The sequence below is a fragment of the Hyperolius riggenbachi genome, chromosome 9 (genome assembly GCF_040937935.1).
Source record: "Hyperolius riggenbachi isolate aHypRig1 chromosome 9, aHypRig1.pri, whole genome shotgun sequence".
NCBI classification, from domain to species: Eukaryota; Metazoa; Chordata; class Amphibia; order Anura; family Hyperoliidae; genus Hyperolius; species Hyperolius riggenbachi.
The window spans coordinates 13,687,188-13,710,725 of NC_090654.1; the positions used below are offsets into that span (position 1 = coordinate 13,687,188).

Consider the following 23,538-nt stretch of genomic DNA (forward strand, 5'->3'; position numbering starts at 1 on the left):
AGCCAGCCTAGCATGTACCATTATGATCAATCCAAGAGAAAAATTAGCTTGCTTAAGGATTTGTATGTCAAAAGCCAACTCACATTGGCCAGGAATAGAACCCAGACCTACCGCTCTGTAGGCTGCTATCCTAACCATTATACCACCAACACAACACACTACAATGCTACATGCTGAAGCCAGCCTAGCATGTACCATTATGATATATCCAAGAGAAAAATGAGCTTGCTTAGGGAATTGTAGGATTTCAAAAGCCAACTCACATTGGCCAGGAATCAAACCCAGGTCTACCGCGTGGTAGGCTGCTATAAATCATTATATCACCAACACTACATGCTGAAACTTCTTGGAGCAGACTTACTTCCTCCCTCCAAAAGACACACTGTAACGATTGGTGTCAGCACACAGAGAGAATCTGATTATTGGTGATCTGCAGTATCACCAACAATACAGATATATACCCGATTATTGATGATCTGCAGAATCACCAATAATACAAGTATAGCTAACCTCTGGACACCTGATAAAGTGTAAGTGTTTTGGTGCAACAGTAGGCTGTCTCCCGTGGGGCGGGAGACACCGATAACAATGAGCATGGGCCACCTGAGGAGCAGGTGGCCCTTGGCTATGTGTGAACTATCTCCTAGGAAAGGGGATAGAGATAACCTGCGAGCCAGTGATTCCCTGCAATACTGGGAATCAGACTATACTGCAGCCAAAGGACTCCTAAGGGATAGAGCCCCTGACTGGACTGCAGAGAGGCCTCTCTGAGGAACAGGAGGTCTCTGCAGCGACCTGACACTTGGTGGGGTAGTGTCACAGGTAGACAGACTGAACACTCAAGGTATGAGTGACAGCCAGAAGGGTCGGCCAGGCCAGGTCGGCAACACACGAGCAGATAAGGTACAGAGACAGAAGGCTGATTCGGTAACCAGGTACAGGCAGGGTTTGGCAACAGGTAGACAGATATGCATAGGTACCGAATCAGAAAGCAGGAGAGAGGTTGAGAGAGCAATGGGTCATAACAGATAAAGCAGAGGCCTAGTCTAGAGTGTGAGGTCCGTGGTCTCAACACCCAGGAACTAGTCTAAAGTATAACACAGCAATGAGCAATAAGCTGAAAATTCAGTTCAATGGCATCAAGTCCTAGAGAGAGAGAGAGAGAGAGAGAGAGAGAGAGAGAGAGAGAGAGAGAGAGAGAGAGAGCTCATTTTTCTCTTGGGTATATCACAATGGTACATGCTAGGCTGGCTTCAGCATGTAGCATTGTAGTGTGTTGTGTTGGTGGTATAATGGTTAGGATAGCAGCCTACAGAGTGGTAGGCCTGGGTTCGTAACCCAGCCAATGTGAGTTGGCTTTTGACCTGGGTTCAATTCCCAGCCAATATGAGTTGGCTTTTGACATGCTACAAATCCTTAAGCAAGCTAATTTTTCTCTTTGATTGATCATAATGGTACATGCTAGGCTGGCTTCAGCATGTAGTGTTTTTGGTGGTATAGTGGTTAAGTGAGTTACCTACCACACACTCAGACCTGGGGTCAATTCCCAGCCAAGCCTGGGTTCAATTCCCAGCCACGGTATGTAAGCTGGCTTTTGAAATACTACAATTCCCTGGAAGATGAGACCCTCCTCCCTCCGGGAGGAGGGAGGGAGGAGAGGGAGGTGGGATTCCTGATGTCATAAAGCAGTGTAGGCCTCCAATTGAACAATCAATGAGATTTCTGACCTCAAAACACTGCTTTGTATTAAATCCAGATTTTTTTCTGGGACTTTTGATGTTTATTTCACTCAACCATGTCTTCCTCCAAGTATTAGACCCCTTGAAACATCTTTTCTATAATTTTTCCAGTCAGCAGAAATTTTTCAAAATGTTTAAGTTCGCCTCCCCATTGAAATCTATTGCGGTTCGCGAAAGTTCACGCGAACCGAACCATCCGCAAAAGTTCGCAAACTGTGTCCGCGAACCGAAATCGGAGGTTCGCAACATCTCTACTCTCCCGGGAATGACCTAGTAATTATAGCAATGGATGCACCAATGCAAGGAAAGCATCCAATCCCTATTTAAACGCAGATATAGAGTTTGCCATAACTACTTCCTGAAGTAACATGTTCCAGATTTTAACCACTCTCACTGTGAAGGACCCCTTTCTAAATGGATGGCAAAAACTTTTTTCCTCCATATGCAGATCATGTCCTCTTGTCCGTTGTACAACCCTAGGGACAAAAATCTCATCTGCTAAGCTTTTTGTATTGCCCTCTGATGTATTTATACATGTTAAGCAGGTCACCTCTCAGTCGCCTTTTTTCCAAGCTAAATAAGCCCAGTTTGTCCAACTTTCTTGGTAAGTGAGATCTTCCATCCCTCTAATTAATGAAGTTGCCTGTCTTTGTACCCGTTCCAGAAGGTCAATGTCCTTTCTATAGTGTGTGTGCCCAAAACTGTATTCTATACTCCAGATGTGGCCTCAAGTGATTTATAAAAAAAAAAAAATTGCATTCCCGTGAGAATCATTTGATATTGACCATTCTCTGCCAGCCACAGCGTATTTGGTACACTTACTGTATTTGGTCTTGGTGAGTACGGAGCAGTTTTCGGAGCACTGGTCCAGAACCATAAACGGCCCAAATAAATTCGGGCAGCATTCGAGTTTGATGCAGGTCTTCCGGCAGAAATCAGACACCTGGTCTGACGTCCTCACCAGTTCCACCGTGGCCCGGTATGTTTTCCCCTTGTATCTGAGAAACAGAACCAATGCACAGGTTACAAACACACAGAGTAGACAAGACACGTGACATGCTAAAGGGAAAGTGAAGAAACCCTATAACTAGCGAAATCGGTAACCTGCAATTCTGACCATCCCTATTTCTATGTATAACAGATCTAGTGATGTATTTCCTCTTCCTGTTTTCTCTTGTTGAAAAAGCAGATGAGTAAAAACACAAATGCATCAAAAACACACATAAAAAATGCAATAAAAATGCATAGAAACAGCAGAAAGGCACACAGTCTGCTTATCCTGTGCGGGATCCGTTTATAAAAAACGAAGTAAAGAGGACCCGCCTCCAATAGTGTATTACTTCTTTATTTAAAAAAAAATCAGCATAAAAAACAGTAGGACCAATTAAAATACCGGCTTAGCGACAGATCTGGCCTATGACAATAGATTATGCAAAGGAGTTAGCTCCCGGGTAGCCACTTCTCCTATGTCACGGTTCCCCGCCGCTGCTCTTCACTTGCCGCCGCTAAAAGTGTAAGTTTTACTTTTAGACCTTTGGGTCTGTTGAGTCTGTACTGTGAGGGGCCTCTCATAAACATTGACTGTCCACAGTTATAACTTGAAAGGAGAGCGTCAACATTCTTACCCACATCACTGATGTATATGTTACATGATTACCAGAAATGCTCGCCTTTTCAGATACCCACGGCCGGATTTCAGACAAGGCCGCAAAGGCCATAGCCTAGGGCGCCAGGAAACAAGGGGCCGGGTGGCACACTTACGTAGTAAAGCTGCCAAACATGTGAACCGCAGCAGTCGGCAAGGATCTGGGACTCAGAGGATGAAGGGGCAGCAAACATGGGCAGCTTATTGTCTGCTTATCATTTAGAGCAGAGAGTAAGTTCTAAATTCAGGTCCACTTTAATTGGCCCGATTCCAAGTGGCATAACATTTGCATGAAATTTGCAGCCCCGGCTGACGTGCGAACCAGGGTTTGTGATGAAATTTGCAGGCCAGCTGGATTTGTTTGCATCCCATGGACCGATCCCTAGGCTGAGGGGAATACAATAGCTGTACGGTGAGGTAAAACCAGCTTACTTGGCTTTCAGAGTCTCAGCATGCAGTGGCCAGGAAGCCTCGTCTTGTACCTCCAGCTCTCGTAACACCCGGCTAGGCTTGTATGCAGCATTGATGAGTAAAGACAGGACCTGCAGGGAAGAAATGCCAAATATTTACATGCAGCACTTCCTGAATACTTTACCTCCTCCAGCTGCAAATACTTCAGATTCACCTGTGAGATAACAAAACAAAGTTCCTCAACGTAACAGACAGGGGCGTAACTAGAAATCACCGGGCCCCCCTGCGACCCCTCCTGCCCCCCAAAACAACCCTGGTAACAGATGACGTTTTAACCAAATAAGTCGAGCTCACAGTCAGAAACGTATTCATAATTCTACCCTAAAATCATGATCTGCCATTTCCAGACACTTAAAGGACACTTGTAGTGAGAGGGATATGGAAGCTGCCATATTTATTTACTTTTAAACAATACTGGTTGCCTGGCAGCCCTGCTGATCTATTTGGCTGCAGTGGTGTCTAAATAACACACCTGAAACAAGCATGCAGCTAATCTTGTCAGATCTGAAAAAAAAATGTTAGAAACACCAAATCTGCTGCATGCTTGTTCAGGGGCTATGGCTGAAAGTATTAGAGGCAGAGGATCAACAGGATAACCAGGCAACTAGTATTGCTTAAAGGGAACCAGAGAGGATCAAGTATACATACCTGGGGCTTCCTCCAGCCCCATACACACGGATCGCTCCCACGCCGCCGTCCTCCGCTGCCTGGATCCGCTGATACCGGGTCCCGTCATTACCGCCAGCCGGCCAGCAGACGCGGCCAATTCTCCGCATCACAGGGGCTCCCTCCATACCGGTACGCGTGTGACTGCCTACTGCGCAGCCGCATGCATACAGGTATGGAGGGAGCCCCTGTGATGCGGACAATTGTCCGCGTCCGCCGGAAGTGACGGGGCCCGGTACCGCCGATACAGGAAGTGGAGGATGGCGGCGTGGGAGCGATCCAGGCTTATGGGGCTGGAAGAAGCCCCAGGTATGTATAAAAGCTTTTTCTATTTTTAAAATGCATTCCTCTCTAGTTCCCTTTAAAAGGAAATAAATATGGCAGCCTTTATGTACTTCTCACTACAGATGTTCTTTATGCAATACCAGTTGCCTGGCTGTCCTGCTGAACCTCTGCCATAGCCTCTGAACAAGCATGCAGCAGATCAGGTGCTCTGACTGAAGTGTGACTGGATTAGCTGCACGCTTTTTTCAGGCATGTGATTCAGACACTAATGCAGCCAGAGAGATCAGCAGGACTGGCAGACAACTGGTATTGTTTAACCTCCCTGGCGATCTATTAGAAACCGCCAGGGGGCAGCGCAGCACTATTTTTTATTTAAAAAAAAAATATTTTTTTTAAATCATGTAGCGAGCCTAGGGCTCGCTACATGATAGCCGCTGTACAGCGGCATCCCCCCGCTTCGATCGCCTCTGGCGATCTTTGATCAGGAAATCCCGTTCAAAGAACGGGATTTCCTGAAGGGCTTACCCCGTCGCCATGACGACGGGGCGGGATGACGTCACCAACGTCATGGACGTCGTGAGTGACGTCTAAGGGAGTCCCAATTCACCCCTCAGCGCTGCCTGGCACTGATTGGCCAGGCAGCGCACGGGGTCTGGGGGGGGGGGGGGGTGGCGGCACGGCGCGGCAAACATCGGCGATCGAGCGCGGGGCGGCGGCGATTGGAATGCACACTCAGCTAGCAAAGTGCTAGCTGCGTGTTGCAAAAAAAAAAAAGTGAGCAAATCGGCCCAGCAGGGCCTGAGAAATCCTCCTGCGCGGCAAGCACTTTCGGGCTTACCGCCAGGAAGGTTAATAGGTAATAAGTATGGTAGCCTCTCATGTCAGGTGTCCTTTACATTTTAAGAGCATGGCACTTCCATATAAGGAAATATGAATTACTAGCCGACCCGCGTCGTAGCATATGCCGCATCTTCTATCTATCTAATAGAGTACGTGCCTCAACTGAAGCAAGAAGAATAAAGGTGGGTACACACATCAGATAAAAGTCTTTGGGAAATCAAGATCACAGACCAATGTTACCCCCTTCCATGTAGTATGAGAGCCATACCTACACAGTCTATTCTATGGAGCTGCACTCCCCATCAGACAGAAATCTTACCCCCTTCCATGTAGTATGAGAGCCACACCTACACAGTCTATTCTATGGAGCTGAACTCCCCATCAGACAGAAATCTTTGCAAGATGCTGTACACATGCAACAAATCAGTATCTGCAAAAGATCAGTAGCTACAAAATACATTCATAGTCTATATCTGCAGATCTCATACACACCTTGTTTAACGGACAATCATCTGCAGATCAGATCAACCAGGATGGATCTTTGGATCTGCAGATGATTGTGTGATCTGCAGATGAATGTCCGTCAAACAAGGTGTGTATTATGCTGGGCATACATGGTACGTTTTCTACCGTGTAAATCGAGCCGCTGGCTCGATTCCCGCTCGTCCCCGCGGGCGGTCGGATTGATTCCCGCTCGTCCCCGCGAGCACTTTCTTATTTTCCACTCATTTCTTCTTTTGTCCTGCCCGCCAGTATCGAGCGCAGAATCGATCTGGCGGGGTATTGGGCACGTCGGAAATGATCAATCGAGCCATCAGCGGCTCGATTACATGGTAGAAAACATACCGTGTATGCCCAGCATGAGATCTGCAGATATCGTAGACTATGAATGCATTTTGCAGAAACTGATTTTTTGCAGGAACAGATCTTTTGCAGATACTGATCTGATGCATGTGTACAGCATCTTTGTGTGCAGCATCTTGCAAAAAATGTTATCTGATGGGGAGTTCAGCTCAATAGAATAGACTGTGTAGGTATGGCTCTCATACTACATGGAAGGGGGTAACATTGGTCTGTGATCTTTCATTTTCCAAAGACTTTTATCTGATGTGTGTACCCACCTTTAGGCTTTCCATTAGAAAATGTATGCGTGCTCAAACACCAAGTTTAACCCTAGCAAGTCTGGCTTTCCAAATCTGGCCTAATTGGCTATTCATGAGGCAATGCTCATGCAAATATGCATTTGCTTTCGCATGCCAAACTATGCAGGGTCAAAAAACCAATACTGCAAAGCGGTCGCCCTGCGGGAATAAGTTCATGCTACATTAGCACTATCCAGGAGCGGCACGGGGAGGATTCCCAATGCCCCCCTTTTTATACAACCGGGGGGACCGCAGGGTCCCAGGCTCTCTCACTGCCTAGGAACCACAGCGGCACCCCGGAGGGGGAGGCTGGGTGGCGCAGCCGCCCCTCCCCCCCCAAGTGTGGCCAGCGCCAGGGAGAGCCGTCCGCACTCACCTCCCAATATTAAAAACAGGCACTTACCTTAACGTCCATTGCGTTCTGCTACATGCGCATTAATTTTCTCATGGAAAGCATTTTTTGCAGTTTGTATCCTTTGGAGGCAGGTGGTGGATGGCTTGCTCTGGTGGTGTGAGCTCTGGAGTTAGTTGTCTGCGCCTGTCCCCCCCCCCCCCCCCCCCCCCCCCCGGAGTGTTGTATGTGAGCCAGCCCTGAGCTCTAAAGCTCGGGGTGACCGATGCTTCACTCCTTTCTCATGTGGTGCCCCCAAGTTAATGCGCATGTAGCAGAACGCAATGGACGTTAAGGTAAGTGCCTGTTTCTAATATTGGGAGGTGGGTGCAGACGGCTCTCCTGGCGCTGGCCACGCTTGGGGGGGGGGGGGGGGGTCGCCTGCACCACCCAGCCTCCCCCTCCGGGGTGCCGCTGTGGTTCCCAGGCAGTGAGAGAGCCTGGTACCCGCGGTCCCCCCGGTTGTATAAAAAGGGGGCATTGGGAATCCTCCCTGTGGTGCTCTTGGATAGTGCTAATGTAGCATGTAGCAGTTTCGCATCGAAAATCCCATTTTCATTTTTGGCGAATTTTCACGAAAATCTTCAGAAATATTTGCGTTTTCGACCAGCATCGAAAATTCATTGTATGCGGATGCTTATGCCCTTATGCGGACAATGTCAGCAATAATACGCAAGTAACGTGAAAATGACTGGCATTAGGCGAAAATTAACGCGAAAAAATTAGATGGAAAATTTGGCAAAAAATTGTCCGAACAAATTTTTGCATTTTCGCTCATCACTGGCATGTAGCAGGGCGACCGCTTTGCGGTATTGGTTTTTTGACCCTGCATAGTTTGGCACGCAAAAGCAAATTTGCATGAGCATTGCCTCATGAATAGCCAATTAAGCCAGATTTGCAAAGCCAGACTTGCTAGGGTAGGCCTCTTTTCCATGGACAGTTGATAGGCAGTAAAATGCCTCTCAAACTCTTACAACTGCTCACTACTGCCGGGTAACTGCTTGCTGCTGCCCGGTAACTGCTTGCTGCTGCCTGGTAACTGCTTGCTGAGCACACAGCTCAACAGTCCGTGGAAAAGAGGCCTTAAACTTGGTGTTTGAGCACGCATAAATTTTCTCATGCAAAGTACTTCTTCTTCTTGCTCGAAGGTTGAGGCACTTAGTCTATTATATATATAGATTGCCAAGGGCTGTCCTTACAAGACACGCCTTTCCTGCACACAGTAAGGGCGTGGTCACGCTATAAAGGTGCCAGCCAGAGAGACAGACAGTATCCCGCCACAACTCCAGGAAATTATATAAACCGCTTTACCTCCTTCAGGACCAACACGCAGTTCCCGGGGCCCACAGATTTGGGGAGTTCTGCTATTCTTCCTTTGTTCAGATAAGGGCCGGAGAAGCAGCGATGGTTAAAGAAGATCTTGGGGCACAGATACTTCCCATTGGATGCTGGAAAAAAGAGAAGACATAAGTAATTCACTATTAGATTGTGGCTGGATAGTGTACTGGTTAAGGGCCTCTGACATGGGAGGCCAGGGTTCAAATCCTGCATGGGGCCAGAACCTATTCAGTAAGGAGTCCTGAGGCAAGACTGCCTAACACTGCAGGGTGGCCTACAGAGCGCCCCTAGTGGGTGAAGCTATCATTATTAGTATTATAATAATTGGAGCACTCTGCAATTGAGTGTAGTTATTCATAGCTATGTTATGCGTAAACCATGTATTTAGCCATTATCCCCGCCACCCATGATAATTGCATGCGATCTCAGAAGTGAAAACACACTACCAAATGCTACTAAAAAATGACTCTAGGACTGTGGCGCACCAGTTACTGTAGATACAACATGTCATTGTCAGCTGCCTCGGATTTACTGACATGTCAAAGATATGTGACAGCGACAGTCACTCAGGTGAACAAAAAAAAATTAAGAGATATTTAATTAGTATCTATCCTCCTTCTCCTAAAAATGACTGTTTTAGTTATCCCAGAGTTTTATTATAGATTTAAATCTAATTTTTATGTTTTTACTGTTCCATGGCCTCTTCTCAATGACACATTAATTGAAGGATGCCAGAGCTAAAATCTATGAACTTTTGCCCATTTTATCTCTTTTCTGTTTTCAAAAGCCATTTTCTGCAAGTAAAGTGTTTTATGGCTGTAATTCCTTATAAGTGAGGCTTCCGCTATAGTCTGACCCGGTCAGAAACTGCCACTTGCATACCTGATTTTTAACTCTTTCAGGCAGAGAAAGTAAAAAAGGACCATAGCCTAGTTAACCTCACATCCGCAACGGCAGCGGCTACATCCACAAGGACGTGATATTCACATCCTTGCAGCTTGGGGGGCTGTGCGGGCCGATGCCCACCATCGCGCTGTTGCCGGGAGCAGGGGGGGGGGGGGGGGATTGGCTGCAGGGGATAAAAGTCCCCTGAGCCACTCCATTCTCGTCCACTGAGAATAAACACTGTTTTTGTTCAAAAACGGTTTATTCTTAAATAGAGCCACTGCGCTTCCTCCCGCCGCCGATCGTTAGAATTATGAATGGGAACAAAATTCCCTTTCATTAATCTCCCCCCGCAGGCCATCGTGATCCATTGATGCCTGCGTCACTTCCCTAGTTACAATGTAGCAACACATTACTTCCTATAGTGTACTTATTGTACACGAATAGGAAGCGCTCAATGGGGACATCCTGTGCCCAAATAGTAAAATTACACCTACTGTGTTTAGTGAATGACATTTTTTAATATGTATGTCTAGAGGATATATTAATTTATGAGCTAAAAATTAGTGGTGGATGTAAAACTGAAAAAAAATGCTCCTTTATTTCCAAATAAAATATTGTCACCATAAATTATACAAGGGATATAATTTTATCGTTGCAATAACCGGGACAAATGGGCAAATAAAATGTGTGGATTTTAATTATGGTAGCATGTATTATTTTAAAACTATAATGGCCGAAAACTGAGAAATAATGTTTTTTTTCCATCTTTTCCTTATTATTCCCGTTAAAATGCATTTAGAATAAAATAATTCCTAACAAAATGTACCACCCAAAGAAAGCCTATTTGGTGGCGGAAGAAACAAGGTATAGTGTGATAAGTAGTGATAAAGTTATTGGGGAATGAAAGGGAGGAGCGCTGAAATGTTAAAATTCCTCTCGTCCATAAGGTGAAAACAACCCGCGGGCTGAAATGGTTGCGGTAGTCATACGTTTATAGATTGCCACCCGATGTGGCAAAATGATCAGTATCTCTCTGAAAGGTATCAATTTAGGAAATAATTAATTCCTACCATACACTGTGCATCGATTTCCAACAGATTCCAGCAGAGATGCACTGCTCTATGCAGTATAATGCTATGGGCTGTAGATTCTACCGCCGCCCCTGCCCCGCCCCCATTCCACATAGACCTTCTGTCCTGTCCATTTGATTCATTTTTGGTCGAAATTGTCCAAAAGTCGATCAATCGGACATTTTGGGGGAATCTATTTCCTGCTGGTCGAATTAGCAGGAAATCATCACATAAAATCGTTGAGTGTCTGGGCACCTTTAGACCTAAATGCAGGAACCTTGTGAAATGACAGGTTCTCTTACTTGTGTTGCTGCTGGTAGAATCGGTTCTGCTCAGGGCGTGCTTTGAGGGCGAGTTCCTGGAAAGAAGTACAGGGAAATGTCACATTATTCAAGGAAATGTCACCCTATTTTTTGCCCTGGAGGCAGTGCTGGGCTTAAAGCGGATCAGAGATGAAACACTAACTATAACAAGTAACTTGTCTATATATCTTATCTAAAGTTTACATAGTTTACACAGCAAATCTAGCTGCAAACAGCTTTAATAGAATATGATTATTTATTCCTGTGATACAATGAGGGCAGCCATGTTGTTTGTAAACATTACACAGAGGCAGGCTTATCTGTATCTTGAGCAAAGAAAACGAATCCCCCTTCCTCCTCCCCTCTGCCTCTGAAATCAATGGCGAGTAACACCTCCTCCTCCTCCTGCCCAGACTGAGCTCCCATGAGCCCTTGCTACTGCCAAGGCTCTCTGAAAACCTGCGGGCGTGGTTTATTTAGTTTATAGGGAATTAGAGTATAAAAACAAAAAAGTATTTGGCGTGAGGAATGCCCTACAAACAATAGGAAAGGAACACAATTATGCAATGAGTAAAAGTTCATCTCGGAACCCCCCCCCCCCCTAAAAAAAGAAAAACCTAATGAGAGGGAAGTCTCTGGGTCCTTTAGACCCTTCCCGTTCCTCTCCTGGTGCCCTCGTTCCTGCACTGTCTCCCCTGGTAGCAGTATACTACCGATCGGTCCAATACTGCTCTGTGCCGCGCAAGAAGCTTCGGAAGTCTTTGTGAGCCACATGACAGCTGAGTGCTCCCGAAGACAGGCGGCTCTGTACCGCACCTGCTCTAGCGCGCAGACTCTCTCACGCGATGCTCACGCACAGTACACAGTTGCCCGGCTTTGGAAGCACCTGGGCTCTTGAAGATTTCAAAGTCCTCAGCGGTGGGGGTTTCAAAGGGGGCGATATCGCTAGAACAAGAGGACCAGAAGAGGAGCAGGAAGACTCTACAGGACCCAGAGCCTTCCCTCTCCTTAGGTAAGTATCCGCTTTATTTTTTTATTCTTTTCGATTTACATTAGCTTTAATAGATGCCACCAGATTTGACCATCAGATCGAACCCTCTCAGATCAAATCCGATTGAATCCTTCCACACACTATACACAGATATTCAATAATTTAATTTAACATGAAATCTGTTATAAAAACGTTGTGCCTCCTTCCGCCCAAAGTGCCCGAGTGTAAATGCTTTCCTGCTACTTACTGCTTCTCAGAGACGCCGGTCACTTTCTTCCGCATTTTCACTGCAACACAAAGAGAACAGAATAGTTATTTTCCATGGTGATCAGGTCATAGGAAAATCCTCCCACTCCTGCGAATGGTGGAACGTAATAGTGACTGTTTATTATAACACCAGCGTAATAAGCAGATCCAGATAACCGTATACTGTACATATTGTGTTGGTAGTAACAACATTATTAGTTAAAAACCGCAGTAGAGTAAAGCAACCACAAGATGTCACTGTTTGTCAAGTGAGGTGATGAGCTCTATGGTATTGTTATTTCCTGTATTCTCTCTGTTGTAAGTAAGCTGAATTTCCTGATGGTGATGTATCATATCTCTGCATGTTTTTCTTCAGTAAAGAGATTTAACTTGTTATACTGGGTGCCTCTCTATGTGTACAGAACACTCTGCTGGCGCTTACACTTCCCACCATCTGATCTTGTTCCGTCATTCTCTGCAAGGTAATACTTTTACACACCTTGATGAAGGTATGGAGACTGCCGTATGCATTTCCTGTTAAACAATACCAGTTCCCTGGCAGTCCTGCTGATGTCTTTGGCTGCAGTAGTGGCTGAATCACACACATGAAACAAGCATGCAGCTAATGCAGTCACACTTCAGTCAGAGCACCTGATCTGCTGCATGCCTGTTCAGGGGCTGCGGCTAAAAGTATTAGAGGCAGAGGATCAGCAGGATAGCCAGGTAACTGGTATTGTTTAAAAGGAAATAAATATGGCAGCCTCCATACCCCTCTCAATTCAGGTGTCCTTTAAAGTGACCTTTACATAAAAAAAATCCATACCGTGCGTCCGAGGCGGCGTGCACAGCGGGTGTCCGTTGGTTTCACACCAGCCCATGGGAAAGATGTCCGTGGATTCCACATGTACGATGCACTCGGGGACCGGAGGCTTGGCGCCTGGTGAGGAGAAATACATATTAAAGTTACACAAGTGAAAAAAAAAAATTATGAGAAAATTGAATTGTATGTGTAGTACGGATAATAAATAGATCATTAGTAGATCATAAGAAAGGAGTCTTATATTTTTATTTTCAGTTATATAGCTTTTCTTATAACATTGCATTACACTGTCACAGTTGCAGTTTAAAATCACACTCTGTCGTTTAAGCTATAAAACAAAAGCAGAAATAATGCCCCTTTGAACTTCCCTGCAGTAAAACCTTATCTCACGCTGTCTCTCGCTGTTTCTTGGCTGTTTCAGTGCTTCAGAAAACAGGACTGTATCCAACCCATTGGGTGGAATAGCTCGGAGAAGCTCTTCTGCATAGATAACTACTGGAGTTTTGAACTACTGAAAAAAATAGGATACCTGTGTCTTTGCTACTAATGTTCCATTTCTTAGCTGTACTACAAATACAATTCTATCTCATAAGTTTTTTTCACTTCAGGTTTGCTTTAAGGCTCACACACTTTGCGAGAGGCCTTCTCAGCTGTTACTGACACCCAAGCAAAGTTCAGCAGAAGTTTCTTTTTTGGGAAGTCGTACCCCTGAACCGGGAGAAGAAAGGTTGAAAAAAATACGCCTGTGGGCTAGACTGCCTAATCCTAAACCTCCTGGTGCTTCTCGTTGTCATTGGGGTCCCTCCGGTCTCTGGTGTTCTTTATATTCAACTGGCTCCCACCATCAAATATCCTCCTGAAAGGCCCCCCCAGCAGGGACAAGCGGTTCAAAACTGCGCATGCACGAGTTCCCAACCACACATGCACAGCAAAGATAAGCACCCATCCTGCATACACAGTGAAAAAAAGCCCTTATGGATGGTTGCTTACCTTTGCATGCACGGTTGGAAACTTGCGCATGTGCCATTGCAGAACTACTGCGCCTGCGCAGTACAGCCCGGCGGACGTCCGATGACGTCAGCGCGCCCGCGTGGAACACAGAGGTGCCAGGCTTTGGAGCGCAGAAGAGCCCGACCTGGCAGCCGGCCTGGCCAGGTCGGGTCGGCCACCGGAGACCACCGGGAGCGGAGGCGAGGGCACCTCCTGCCTGCCATGGGCTGGAGGAAGCCCCAGGTAAGTGGATATTGATTTTTATTTTTTTACCCCCCCTCCCTGAACCTTCCCTTTAAAGAGGAACTCCAGTGAAAATAATGTAATAAAAAAGTGCTTCATTTTTACAATCATTATGTATGAATGATTTAGTCAGCGTTTACCCATTGTAAAATCTTTCCTCTCCCTGATTTACATTCTGACATTTATCACATGGTGACATTTTTACTGCTGGCAGGTGATGTCAGTGGAAGGAGATGCTGCTTGCTTTTTTTTGCAGTTGGAAACAGTTGGAAACCGCTATTTCCCACAATGCAGCAAGGTTCACAGACAGGAAACTGCCAGGACCGTGGGCCTCACAGTTCCCTGTGGGAGGGGTTTCACCACAATATCAGCCATACAGCGCCACCTGATAATCCGTTTGTGAAAAGGAATAGATTTCTCATGTAAAAGGGGGTATCAGCTACTGACTGGGATGAAGTTCAATTCTTGGTCACGGTTTCTCTTTAATGGCAGTATGTTTGTTTAGGCTGAAGTTCCTCTTTAATCAGTTGCTCTCAGTTATAACTGAAAGGACAACTGATTTTTAAAGTAATGCCCATGTTTTCGAATGGCTCAGTTCCCACTTTTACGCATTTTCACTGAAAGCTTTTTCACAATGCACCGCTATGCCACGCATACCAACCCATCCTAACGCATACCAACGCATTAAGTGTAAAAGGACCCTCTGGTCAGATAATCACCATGGGTTGAATTCCCTTTTTTCCCAGCTTCAGGACTGCTTTACCATTAACACACATTCACATTAACAGTCAAATGTAGCGACTGTAGCCAGATAGACCAGGCGACGGTTCTTCGTGCAGATGCATCCCTCGACTACAGCCAAGTGGCTAGCACTGTTACTATGGAGAGGTGGGGGTGGGCAATGGGGCGGGGCACCATGGAGAGGCATCCAAAGTAAGAATGGGAACCAGTGGCGTAGCAAAAGGGGTTGCAGAGGTATCGACCGCCCTGGTGCCCTTGGGCCAGAGGGACCCCGTAGGGCCAGCCCTCAACCGCAGTATTAGCTCTCTATTGGTCCTGTGCTCATAACAATCCCTTCTATAGATGCTCTTAATAGTAGTAATCATTATCAAGCTGTTCCCCATCCTCTGCTTACACCTCTGAGAATGGCAGGTTTTGGTGCGCTGTATCAATTGTTATATATAAAGTGCTTGGGGGGCCCCATGTAAAACTCACACCGGGGCCCATAGCTCCTTAGCTACGCCACTGATGGGAAAAGTGCACTGATTTATCGCCAGGCACAAGGGGGCATCCTGTACTAGATTCTTGGCTGACACGACCACACTGTCTAGCATGTCTATGACACATAATGGCTGCTACACACCATGCAATTTTCACATGAGATCCTACTACCCTTTAAAGTGGACCTGAACTCTTGTACTCCTGAACTCATCTTTAACTAATCACAAGTTTAATTTGATCTCTCAGCTGTGTCAGCTGGCTGCCTCAGCAGAGCAGCTGAATTGTAAACACAGGATGTTAACCCTATGTCTGCTTCCATGAAAGCAGGAAGTAGACACACTGCAGATTTATTACAGGATTTGTATCAGCTGTAACAGCAATGTTTTTCTTTAAATGTTAATATGCTGTTGCTTATATTGTAGAGCAGAGGGGAAGTCCTGAGTTCAGGTCCGCTTTAAGGCAAATTTCAGTGGAAGTGTAACAAATTAGGTGACTGTTACGTGGTTCAAATATAAAAAGGTAATTTCTGGAGACCTTCGAGCTGCAGCCAGATGTAGGCGCCGGTGACCTTGGTAACGGTGGCGATGCAGACATCTTGGGGGCGGAAGGGATTGGCGGCCTCCAGCTTCATGCGCTCTTGGAAGACGGCGGGTTCATTCTGAGGCTGCAGAGAAGAAACATGGCGGGGTGAGAATTCTGCAACAGCCACCATTACAGGCGGGCGACGAGGCGCAAATATATACAACTGGCATTCACATTTCATGCAAACCTTATGCAGACTGGAGCTGGGCCAATCAAAAATCAACAGGAAGTGCATTTCATTGGTCCAATTTCAAGCTGCATACAGTTTGCATGTACATCAGGGTTACTTGGGGTTACACGGTTTCTTTGTCCTACCTCTCAAGCCCGCTGTCTGGGTGTCACCCTGGACTCCACACTTTCCTTCACTTCCCACATCCAAAACCTCACAAAGTCCTGCAACTTCCACCTTCGTAACATCTGTAAGATTCGCCCTTTCCTGACCTCTGCCACCACCAAACTTCTCATCCATGCCCTCATAATTTCCCACCTTGACTACTGCAATGCCCTGCTGTCTGGTCTCCCTATGACCCGAACAGCCCCACTGCAGTCCATCATGAATGCGGCAGCCAGAATTATCCACTCCTCCCATCGCTCCACCACGGCGTATCCCCTCCTTGAATCCCTCCACTGGCTTCCTATCCAGTCCAGAATCAGATTCAAGATTTTGTGTCTGACCTACAAATCTGTCCACAAAACCTGTCCAACCTACATTTCTGATCTTACTTAGAGGTACGCACCTAGCCGCTCACTCCGCTCTTCCAATGAACTTCGCCTAACCGCCCCCCGCATCACCCAGTCCCATGCACGCCTCCAGGACTTCTCAAGAGCTGCTCCAACACTATGGAACTCCCTACCTCCACCCATTAGGGAAGCCCCCTCCTTCAAGAAGGCCCTCAAAACTCACCTTTTCACTCTGGCCTACTACCCCTCACAAGTGCTCTAAACCCGCAGCTGAACTCTGGTCCCCTACCTTCCGTGTCCTTACCTCTCCCTCTAGATTGTAAGCCTTTGTTCCTCCTCCTTTTGTGTCCTACCTGATCTTGCACCTCCATTACCGTACACCCTTCCTATGGATCTGAGTGAACCTAACTTGCCTAATCTCCATGCTCCCCTCCAGTGACTGAGCATTACCTTGTACTCATACTGTGCTGTGTGATCCCCATGCTCCCCTCCAGTGACTAAGCATTACCTTGTACTCATACTGTGCTGTGTGATCTCCATGCCCCCCTCCAGTGACTAAGCATTACCTTGTACTCATACTGTGCTGTGTGATCCCCATGCTCCCCTCCAGTGACTAAGCATTACCTGGTACTCATACTGTGCTGTGTGATCTCCATGCTCCCCTCCAGTGACTGACTAAGCATTACCTTGTACTCATACTGTGCTGTGTGATCTCCATGCCCCCCTCCAGTGACTAAGCATTACCTTGTACTCATACTGTGCTGTGTGATCTCCATGCTCCCCTCCAGTGACTAAGCATTACCTTGTACTCATACAGTGCTGTGTGATCTCCATGCTCCATCCAGTGACTAAGCATTACCTTGTACTCATACTGTGCTGTGTGATCTCCATGCTCCCCTCCAGTGACTAAGCATTACCTTGTACTCATACTGTGCTGTGTGATCTCCATGCTCCCCTCCAGTGACTGACTAAGCATTACCTTGTACTCATACTGTGCTGTGTGATCTCCATGCCCCCCTCCAGTGACTAAGCATTACCTTGTACTCATACTGTGCTGTGTGATCTCCATGCTCCATCCAGTGACTGACTAAGCATTACCTTGTACTCATACTGTGCTGTGTGATCTCCATGCTCCCATCCAGTGACTGACTAAGCATTACCTTGTACTCATACTGTGCTGTGTGATCTCCATGCTCCATCCAGTGACTAAGCATTACCTTGTACTCATACTGTGCTGTGTGATCTCCATGCTCCATCCAGTGACTGACTAAGCATTACCTTGTACTCATACTGTGCTGTGTGATCTCCATGCTCCCATCCAGTGACTGACTAAGCATTACCTTGTACTCATACTGTGCTGTGTGATCTCCATGCTCCCCTCCAGTGACTAAGCATTACCTTGTACTCATACTGTGCTGTGTGATCTCCATGCTCCCCTCCAGTGACTAAGCATTACCTTGTACTCATACTGTGCTGTGTGATCTCCATGCTCCATCCAGTGACTAAGCATTACCTTGTACTCATACTGTGCTGTGTGATCCCCATGCTCCCCTCCAGTGACTAAGCATTACCTTGTACTCATACTGTGCTGTGTGATCTCCATGCTCCCCTCCAGTGACTAAGCATTACCTTGTACTCATACTGTGCTGTGTGATCTCCATGCTCCATCCAGTGACTAAGCATTACCTTGTACTCAAACTGTGCTGTGTGATCTTCATGCTCCCATCCACTGACTAAGCATTACCTGGTACTCATACTGTGCTGTGTGATCTGGTTTTCTTGTATTCCTGTATTGTCATATTGCTGTATGTCACCCCTAAATATTGTCTGTAACCTAAACTAATGTCCAGCGCTGCGTAATATGTTGTCGCTTTATAAATACAATAAATAATAATAATAATACTTGCATCTTTTCAAACAACTCTGGTCACATCTACCTCTGGTGAGTATGTTATTATGCTCAGCCCTACAATATAAAGCTCCCTCATTCAATTTACTCTTATACTGACTTTTCTCAAAAGGAGTTTTTTTTTCACACCTTATCAATCAGATACCTTTTATAGCAAACCTCAAGCAAAAAAACCCCCCAAAAACGTATGATATAATGAATGGTATGTTTAGTACAGATAGGAATAGAAGGAAGAGAACATTAGTAGCAAAGAAAAGAATATTTTTATTTTTCAGTTACATAGCTGTTTTTTGCATCAACATTGTGGTTTCTAAACAGCAACTGTGACAGAATGATGCACTCTGTCTTTTAAACTATAAATCGAAGCAGAAATAATGACCTTTTGAACTTCCCTGCATTAAAACCTTATCTCAAGCTGTCTCTTATGGTTTCTTGGCTGTTTAGGTGCTTCAGAAAACAGGACTGTATTCCACCCAGTGGGTCAGAGAGCTCAGAGAAGGCCATTTGCATAGATAACAGAACAGAACAATAGTAGACTTTTTTCTTTGCTACTAATGTTCTATTTCTTAGCTGTTCTACACATGCAATCTATTATCTCCTACCTTTATTTTTGTTTTAGGTTTGCTTTAAACTGAGCAACTTTTATAAATATTTATCAAACACTGTTTCTGGGTGCTGCTGTGGCTGCAGGAGGACTGTGAAGTGACTCACTAATGAGCTGGGTGAATTATACATGACAAGTGCACAGAAGCCCTGGGAGAACCAGTCAGAGCAGTGTTACGTAATGCGCTCTGCTTTCCTGACAGCTATGCAAGCGATACAGTCACAGTACAGATCTGTATCCACACCGTACGCCATACAATCCTCCCACAGCAAGGCTGAACTTCACACAACTAGCCACTAGGTGGTGCCAGAAGCCATCCTCTCACTGCAAGCAGCAGCATATCTTCATGTGTGTGCCACTTGCATTTGGAAAGTTTTTAGAATAAGGAGAAGTAATAAAAGGGAACTTACTTTTAATTTACATGCAAAGGATGTCTGTCCTTTTTTTGCTATAGCACTGACCTTTTCTGCAGCACTTTACAGAGTGCAGAGCGCAGAAGATGTTAAGACATTAGAGTGTGGTAATATGGTAGGACATTAGACTATGACTATCAGAGTCGGGCCGAGGCATAGGCTGGAGAGGCTCCAGCCTCAGGGCGCAGTGTAGGAGGGGGCGCACAATTCATTCAGCTGTCATTTCCAATTGTGTTTGAAGCAGAAATAAATAAGAAAAGGGGACACATAGCAGTGACTGCAAGCCAGATAACTAGATATTAAGGTGTTGGGGAAGTTGTGGGCCCTGTGGCGCCTCTTAGTCTAATAGCAATCAGTGTGTGATGGCTGGGGTGGGAGGGATGGGGGGGCGCACTTTGGTGTCTCAGCCTTGGGTGCTGGAGGACCTTGTCCCGGCTCTGATGACTATGGTAGGATTAGATTGTGAGCTCCTCTGAGGACAGTCAGTGACATGACTATGTACTCTGTAATGTGCTGCAGAAGATGTCAGTGCTCTATAAATACATAATAATAATATGGTAGGACATTAGACTATGACTATGGTAGGATTAGATTGTGAGCTCCTCTGAGGACAGTCAGTGACATGACTATGTACTCTGTAAAGTGCTGCAGAAGGTGTCAGTGCCATATAAATACATAATAATAATATGGTAGGACATTACACTATGACTATGGTAGGATTAGACTGTGAGCTTCTCTGAGGACAGTCAGTGACATGACTATGTACTCTGTAATGTGCTGCAGGAGATGTCAGTGCTATATAAGTACATAATAATAATATGGTAGGACATTAGACTATGACTATGGTAGGGATTAGACTGTGAGCTCCTCTGAGGACAGTCAGTGACATGACTATGTACTCTGTAATGTGCTGCAGAAGATGTCAGTGCTATATAAATACATAATAATAATATGGTAGGACATTATACTATGACTATGGTAGGATTAGATTGTGAGCTCCTCTGAGGACAGTCAGTGACATGACTATGTACTCTGTAATGTGCTGCAGAAGATGGCAGTGCTATATAAATACATAATAATAATATGGTAGGACATTATACTATGACTATGGTAGGATTAGATTGTGAGCTCCTCTGAGGACAGTCAGTGACATGACTATGTACTCTGTAATGTGCTGCAGAAGATGTCAGTGCTATATAAATACATAATAATAATATGGTAGGACATTAGACTATGACTATGGTAGGATTAGATTGTGAGCTCCTCTGAGGACAGACAGTGACATGACTATGTACTCTGTAAAGTGCTGCAGAAGATGTCAGTAAATATACAGATACAGCAAACACTGCACATAATATGGTAGGAACTATGTTTACAATTCACATATAGTTTTTGGGGTAGTTTGCCTGCACTCTTGCCTGCAACGGAGACTGGGCATAGATTTTAATACAGAGCCTGCATGCAGCGAGTTAGAATAACGCGATCCATTACTGTGAACAGGCTCATAGATTTGTATGGGCAGTGAGTTGACATGCAGAATTATTCTGTAACGCAACTGATCACTGTGAACCTAGCCTCAATGTACTCTGAGGCTAATCACAGTGCTCAGCTGCATTGCAGAAAAATTCTGCATGTCAGTTTACTGCACTAACTATTCTATGAACTTGTTCACAGTAACAGATCGCATTATTCTAACTCGCTGCATGCAGGCTCTGTATTAAGCCTATGTCCAGTCTCCATTGCAGATCACACGCATTTTATAACACATGCGTTATGCAACTTACCACTGTGAATCTAGCCTAAGGCTCGGTTCACAGTGGTCACTTGGGTTGCAGAAAAATTCTGGATGTTAACTCACTGCCCATACGTTTCTATGGGCCTGTTAACAGTGATGGATCGTGTTTTTCTAACTCACTGCATGCATGCTTTGTATGAAAGCATACATGTCAAACTCCGGCCCTCAGAGGCATTAAATTTGGCCCTCACGTGGATTACCCACTTTGCATTAAAGGGATACTGTAGGGGGTCGGGGGAAAATTAGTTGAAGTTACCCGGGGCTTCTAATGGTCCCCCGCAGACATCCTGTGCCCGCGCAGCCGCTCACCGATGCTCCGGTCCCGCCTCCGGTTCACTTCTGGAATTTCAGACTTTAAAGTCAGAAAACCACTGCGCCTGCGTTGCTGTGTATTCGCTCCCGCTGATGTCTCCAGGAGTGTATAGCACAAGCCCAGTATGGTCTGTGCCTGCGCCGTGCGCTCCTGGTGACATCAGGGTAAGCGAGGACATGGCAACGCAGGCGCAGGGGTTTTCTGACTTTGAAGTCAGAAATTACAGAAGTGAACCGGAGGCGGAGCCGGAGCATCGGTGAGTGGCTGCGCCAACACAGGATGTCTGCGGGGGACCATTAGAAGCCCCGGGTAAGTTCAACTCTTTTTCCCCCTTCCCCCCTACAGTATCCCTTTAAGTTTGGCCCCCTCTAGACCACCAGGGAGGGTGTGCTGGAGGTGAAGCCCTAGAACGGTGTTTCTCAACATTTTATTGGTAAGTACCCCTTTTAAAACCCTGTACTCACCAACTACCCCCTAGCATAGTAAACATTATCACAAGTACCCCGTGATAAATGTATATTTAATCGTAGTACATTATAATTGGTTCTGAACAATTTCTGAGCATTCACTATTGCTTTTAATTAGCTTAAATACTAATTTGGTGTTGTTTAAATAAGATTTATAATTTTATAAAACTTTACATTTGTTATTCTTGGTTCAGTATATAAAGCCTGAGTACCCCCTGGAACCCTCTGAAATACCCCCTGGGGTACACGCACCACACGCCGAGAACCTATGGTGTAATGGTTAAGGGCTCCGCCTCTGACACAGGAGACCTAAGTTCGAATCTCGGCTCTGCCTGTTCAGTAAGCCAGCACCTATTCAGTAGGAGACCTTAGGCAAGTCTCCCTAACACTGCTACTGCCTATAGAGCGCGTCCTAGTGGCTGCAGCTCTGGTGCTTTGAGTCCACCAGGAGAAAAGCGCGATATAAAACACCAGGGAAGCCATATGGGGAGGTAGGGGGAAAACACTAAACACTAGGGAACTGTATAGGGGAGGGTGGGGGTCTCTAGACACCAGGGATCTGTATAGGGGAGGACCACTAGACACCAGGGACAATTATAAGTGAGGAAGTTAGACAGTAGACATTGCGGTTGGCCCTCAACAAGGTCCCAGTGTACAATATCGGTCCACTTTGTGTTTGAGTTTGACACCCTTGTATTAAAGTCTATGGCAGGTCCCCATTCCAGTTCACAGTCATAACATGTGCGTTGTGCAACTGACCACTGTGAACCTAGCCTAAACCATTTCAATACTATAGCACTCTTTACAAAGATTGTTTTTGTGGGAAGATCTCCGATCACACACTGTAAGTCATTCCACCGGCCTTTACATTTAGTGATTTCCATTCGGCTCTGCAGTAAATCTCGCGGTGCATGCAGCCGCGCTGTCAGGGAATCCCGCTAATTACTGACACAGAGCGAACCGAAGGGAAGAAACAGCTCACCTCGGGGAAGCAACTGTCAGGAGCAGCCTGGGCGCCGCAGCGGCTCAGATATCCATCCCAGTCAAAATCCGGCCCGGAGTATCCTGGAGGAGGGAATACAGAAAGAAGTTACTGAGAAGTTACTCTGCAGTCCAAAGCTCCCCTCTCTGCAGCTGAAACAGGACTGTCACGTCTCTACGCTCACTGAAGTGTGTCTGATCACAGCTGGGGGTGGTGGCGGCAGCGCAACATCCTCACATCAGATCAGACACTATCTCACAATCACTGCCAGGCAGGGCTACACTTCCCTGTGAGATACAGGCTTTCATATTACAAGGACGCAGAGAGCTGGGGGAGGGGCAGTATAATATAAATAGGAGCAGATTCATCTTTTGGTTTCATCCATCCTACCACAATATCCTCAGCATAATCCCACCACTCCAACAGCCAATGAGACAACACCAGAATACAACAAGCCCTTGCCAGGCCCCGCCTCTCAGTCATAGCAGCCTCATTATGCCCCAC

The 23,538-nt window shown here is 46.0% G+C and overlaps 1 protein-coding gene across 1 annotated transcript in view; it reads right to left on the minus strand.

Moving 5' to 3' along the window:
• The window catches only part of SFMBT1 (Scm like with four mbt domains 1), a 101,060-nt gene that overhangs the window by 15,702 nt on the left and 61,820 nt on the right, over positions 1-23,538 (minus strand). The window contains exons 10-17 of the mRNA XM_068255033.1: positions 23,035-23,117; positions 15,823-15,952; positions 12,838-12,951; positions 12,016-12,055; positions 10,778-10,833; positions 8,491-8,627; positions 3,817-3,926; positions 2,562-2,737 (exon numbers count right to left, since the gene is read on the minus strand). Coding sequence (XP_068111134.1) covers positions 2,562-2,737; positions 3,817-3,926; positions 8,491-8,627; positions 10,778-10,833; positions 12,016-12,055; positions 12,838-12,951; positions 15,823-15,952; positions 23,035-23,117 — 846 coding nt within the window. The remainder of the gene's footprint in view (positions 1-2,561; positions 2,738-3,816; positions 3,927-8,490; positions 8,628-10,777; positions 10,834-12,015; positions 12,056-12,837; positions 12,952-15,822; positions 15,953-23,034; positions 23,118-23,538) is intronic.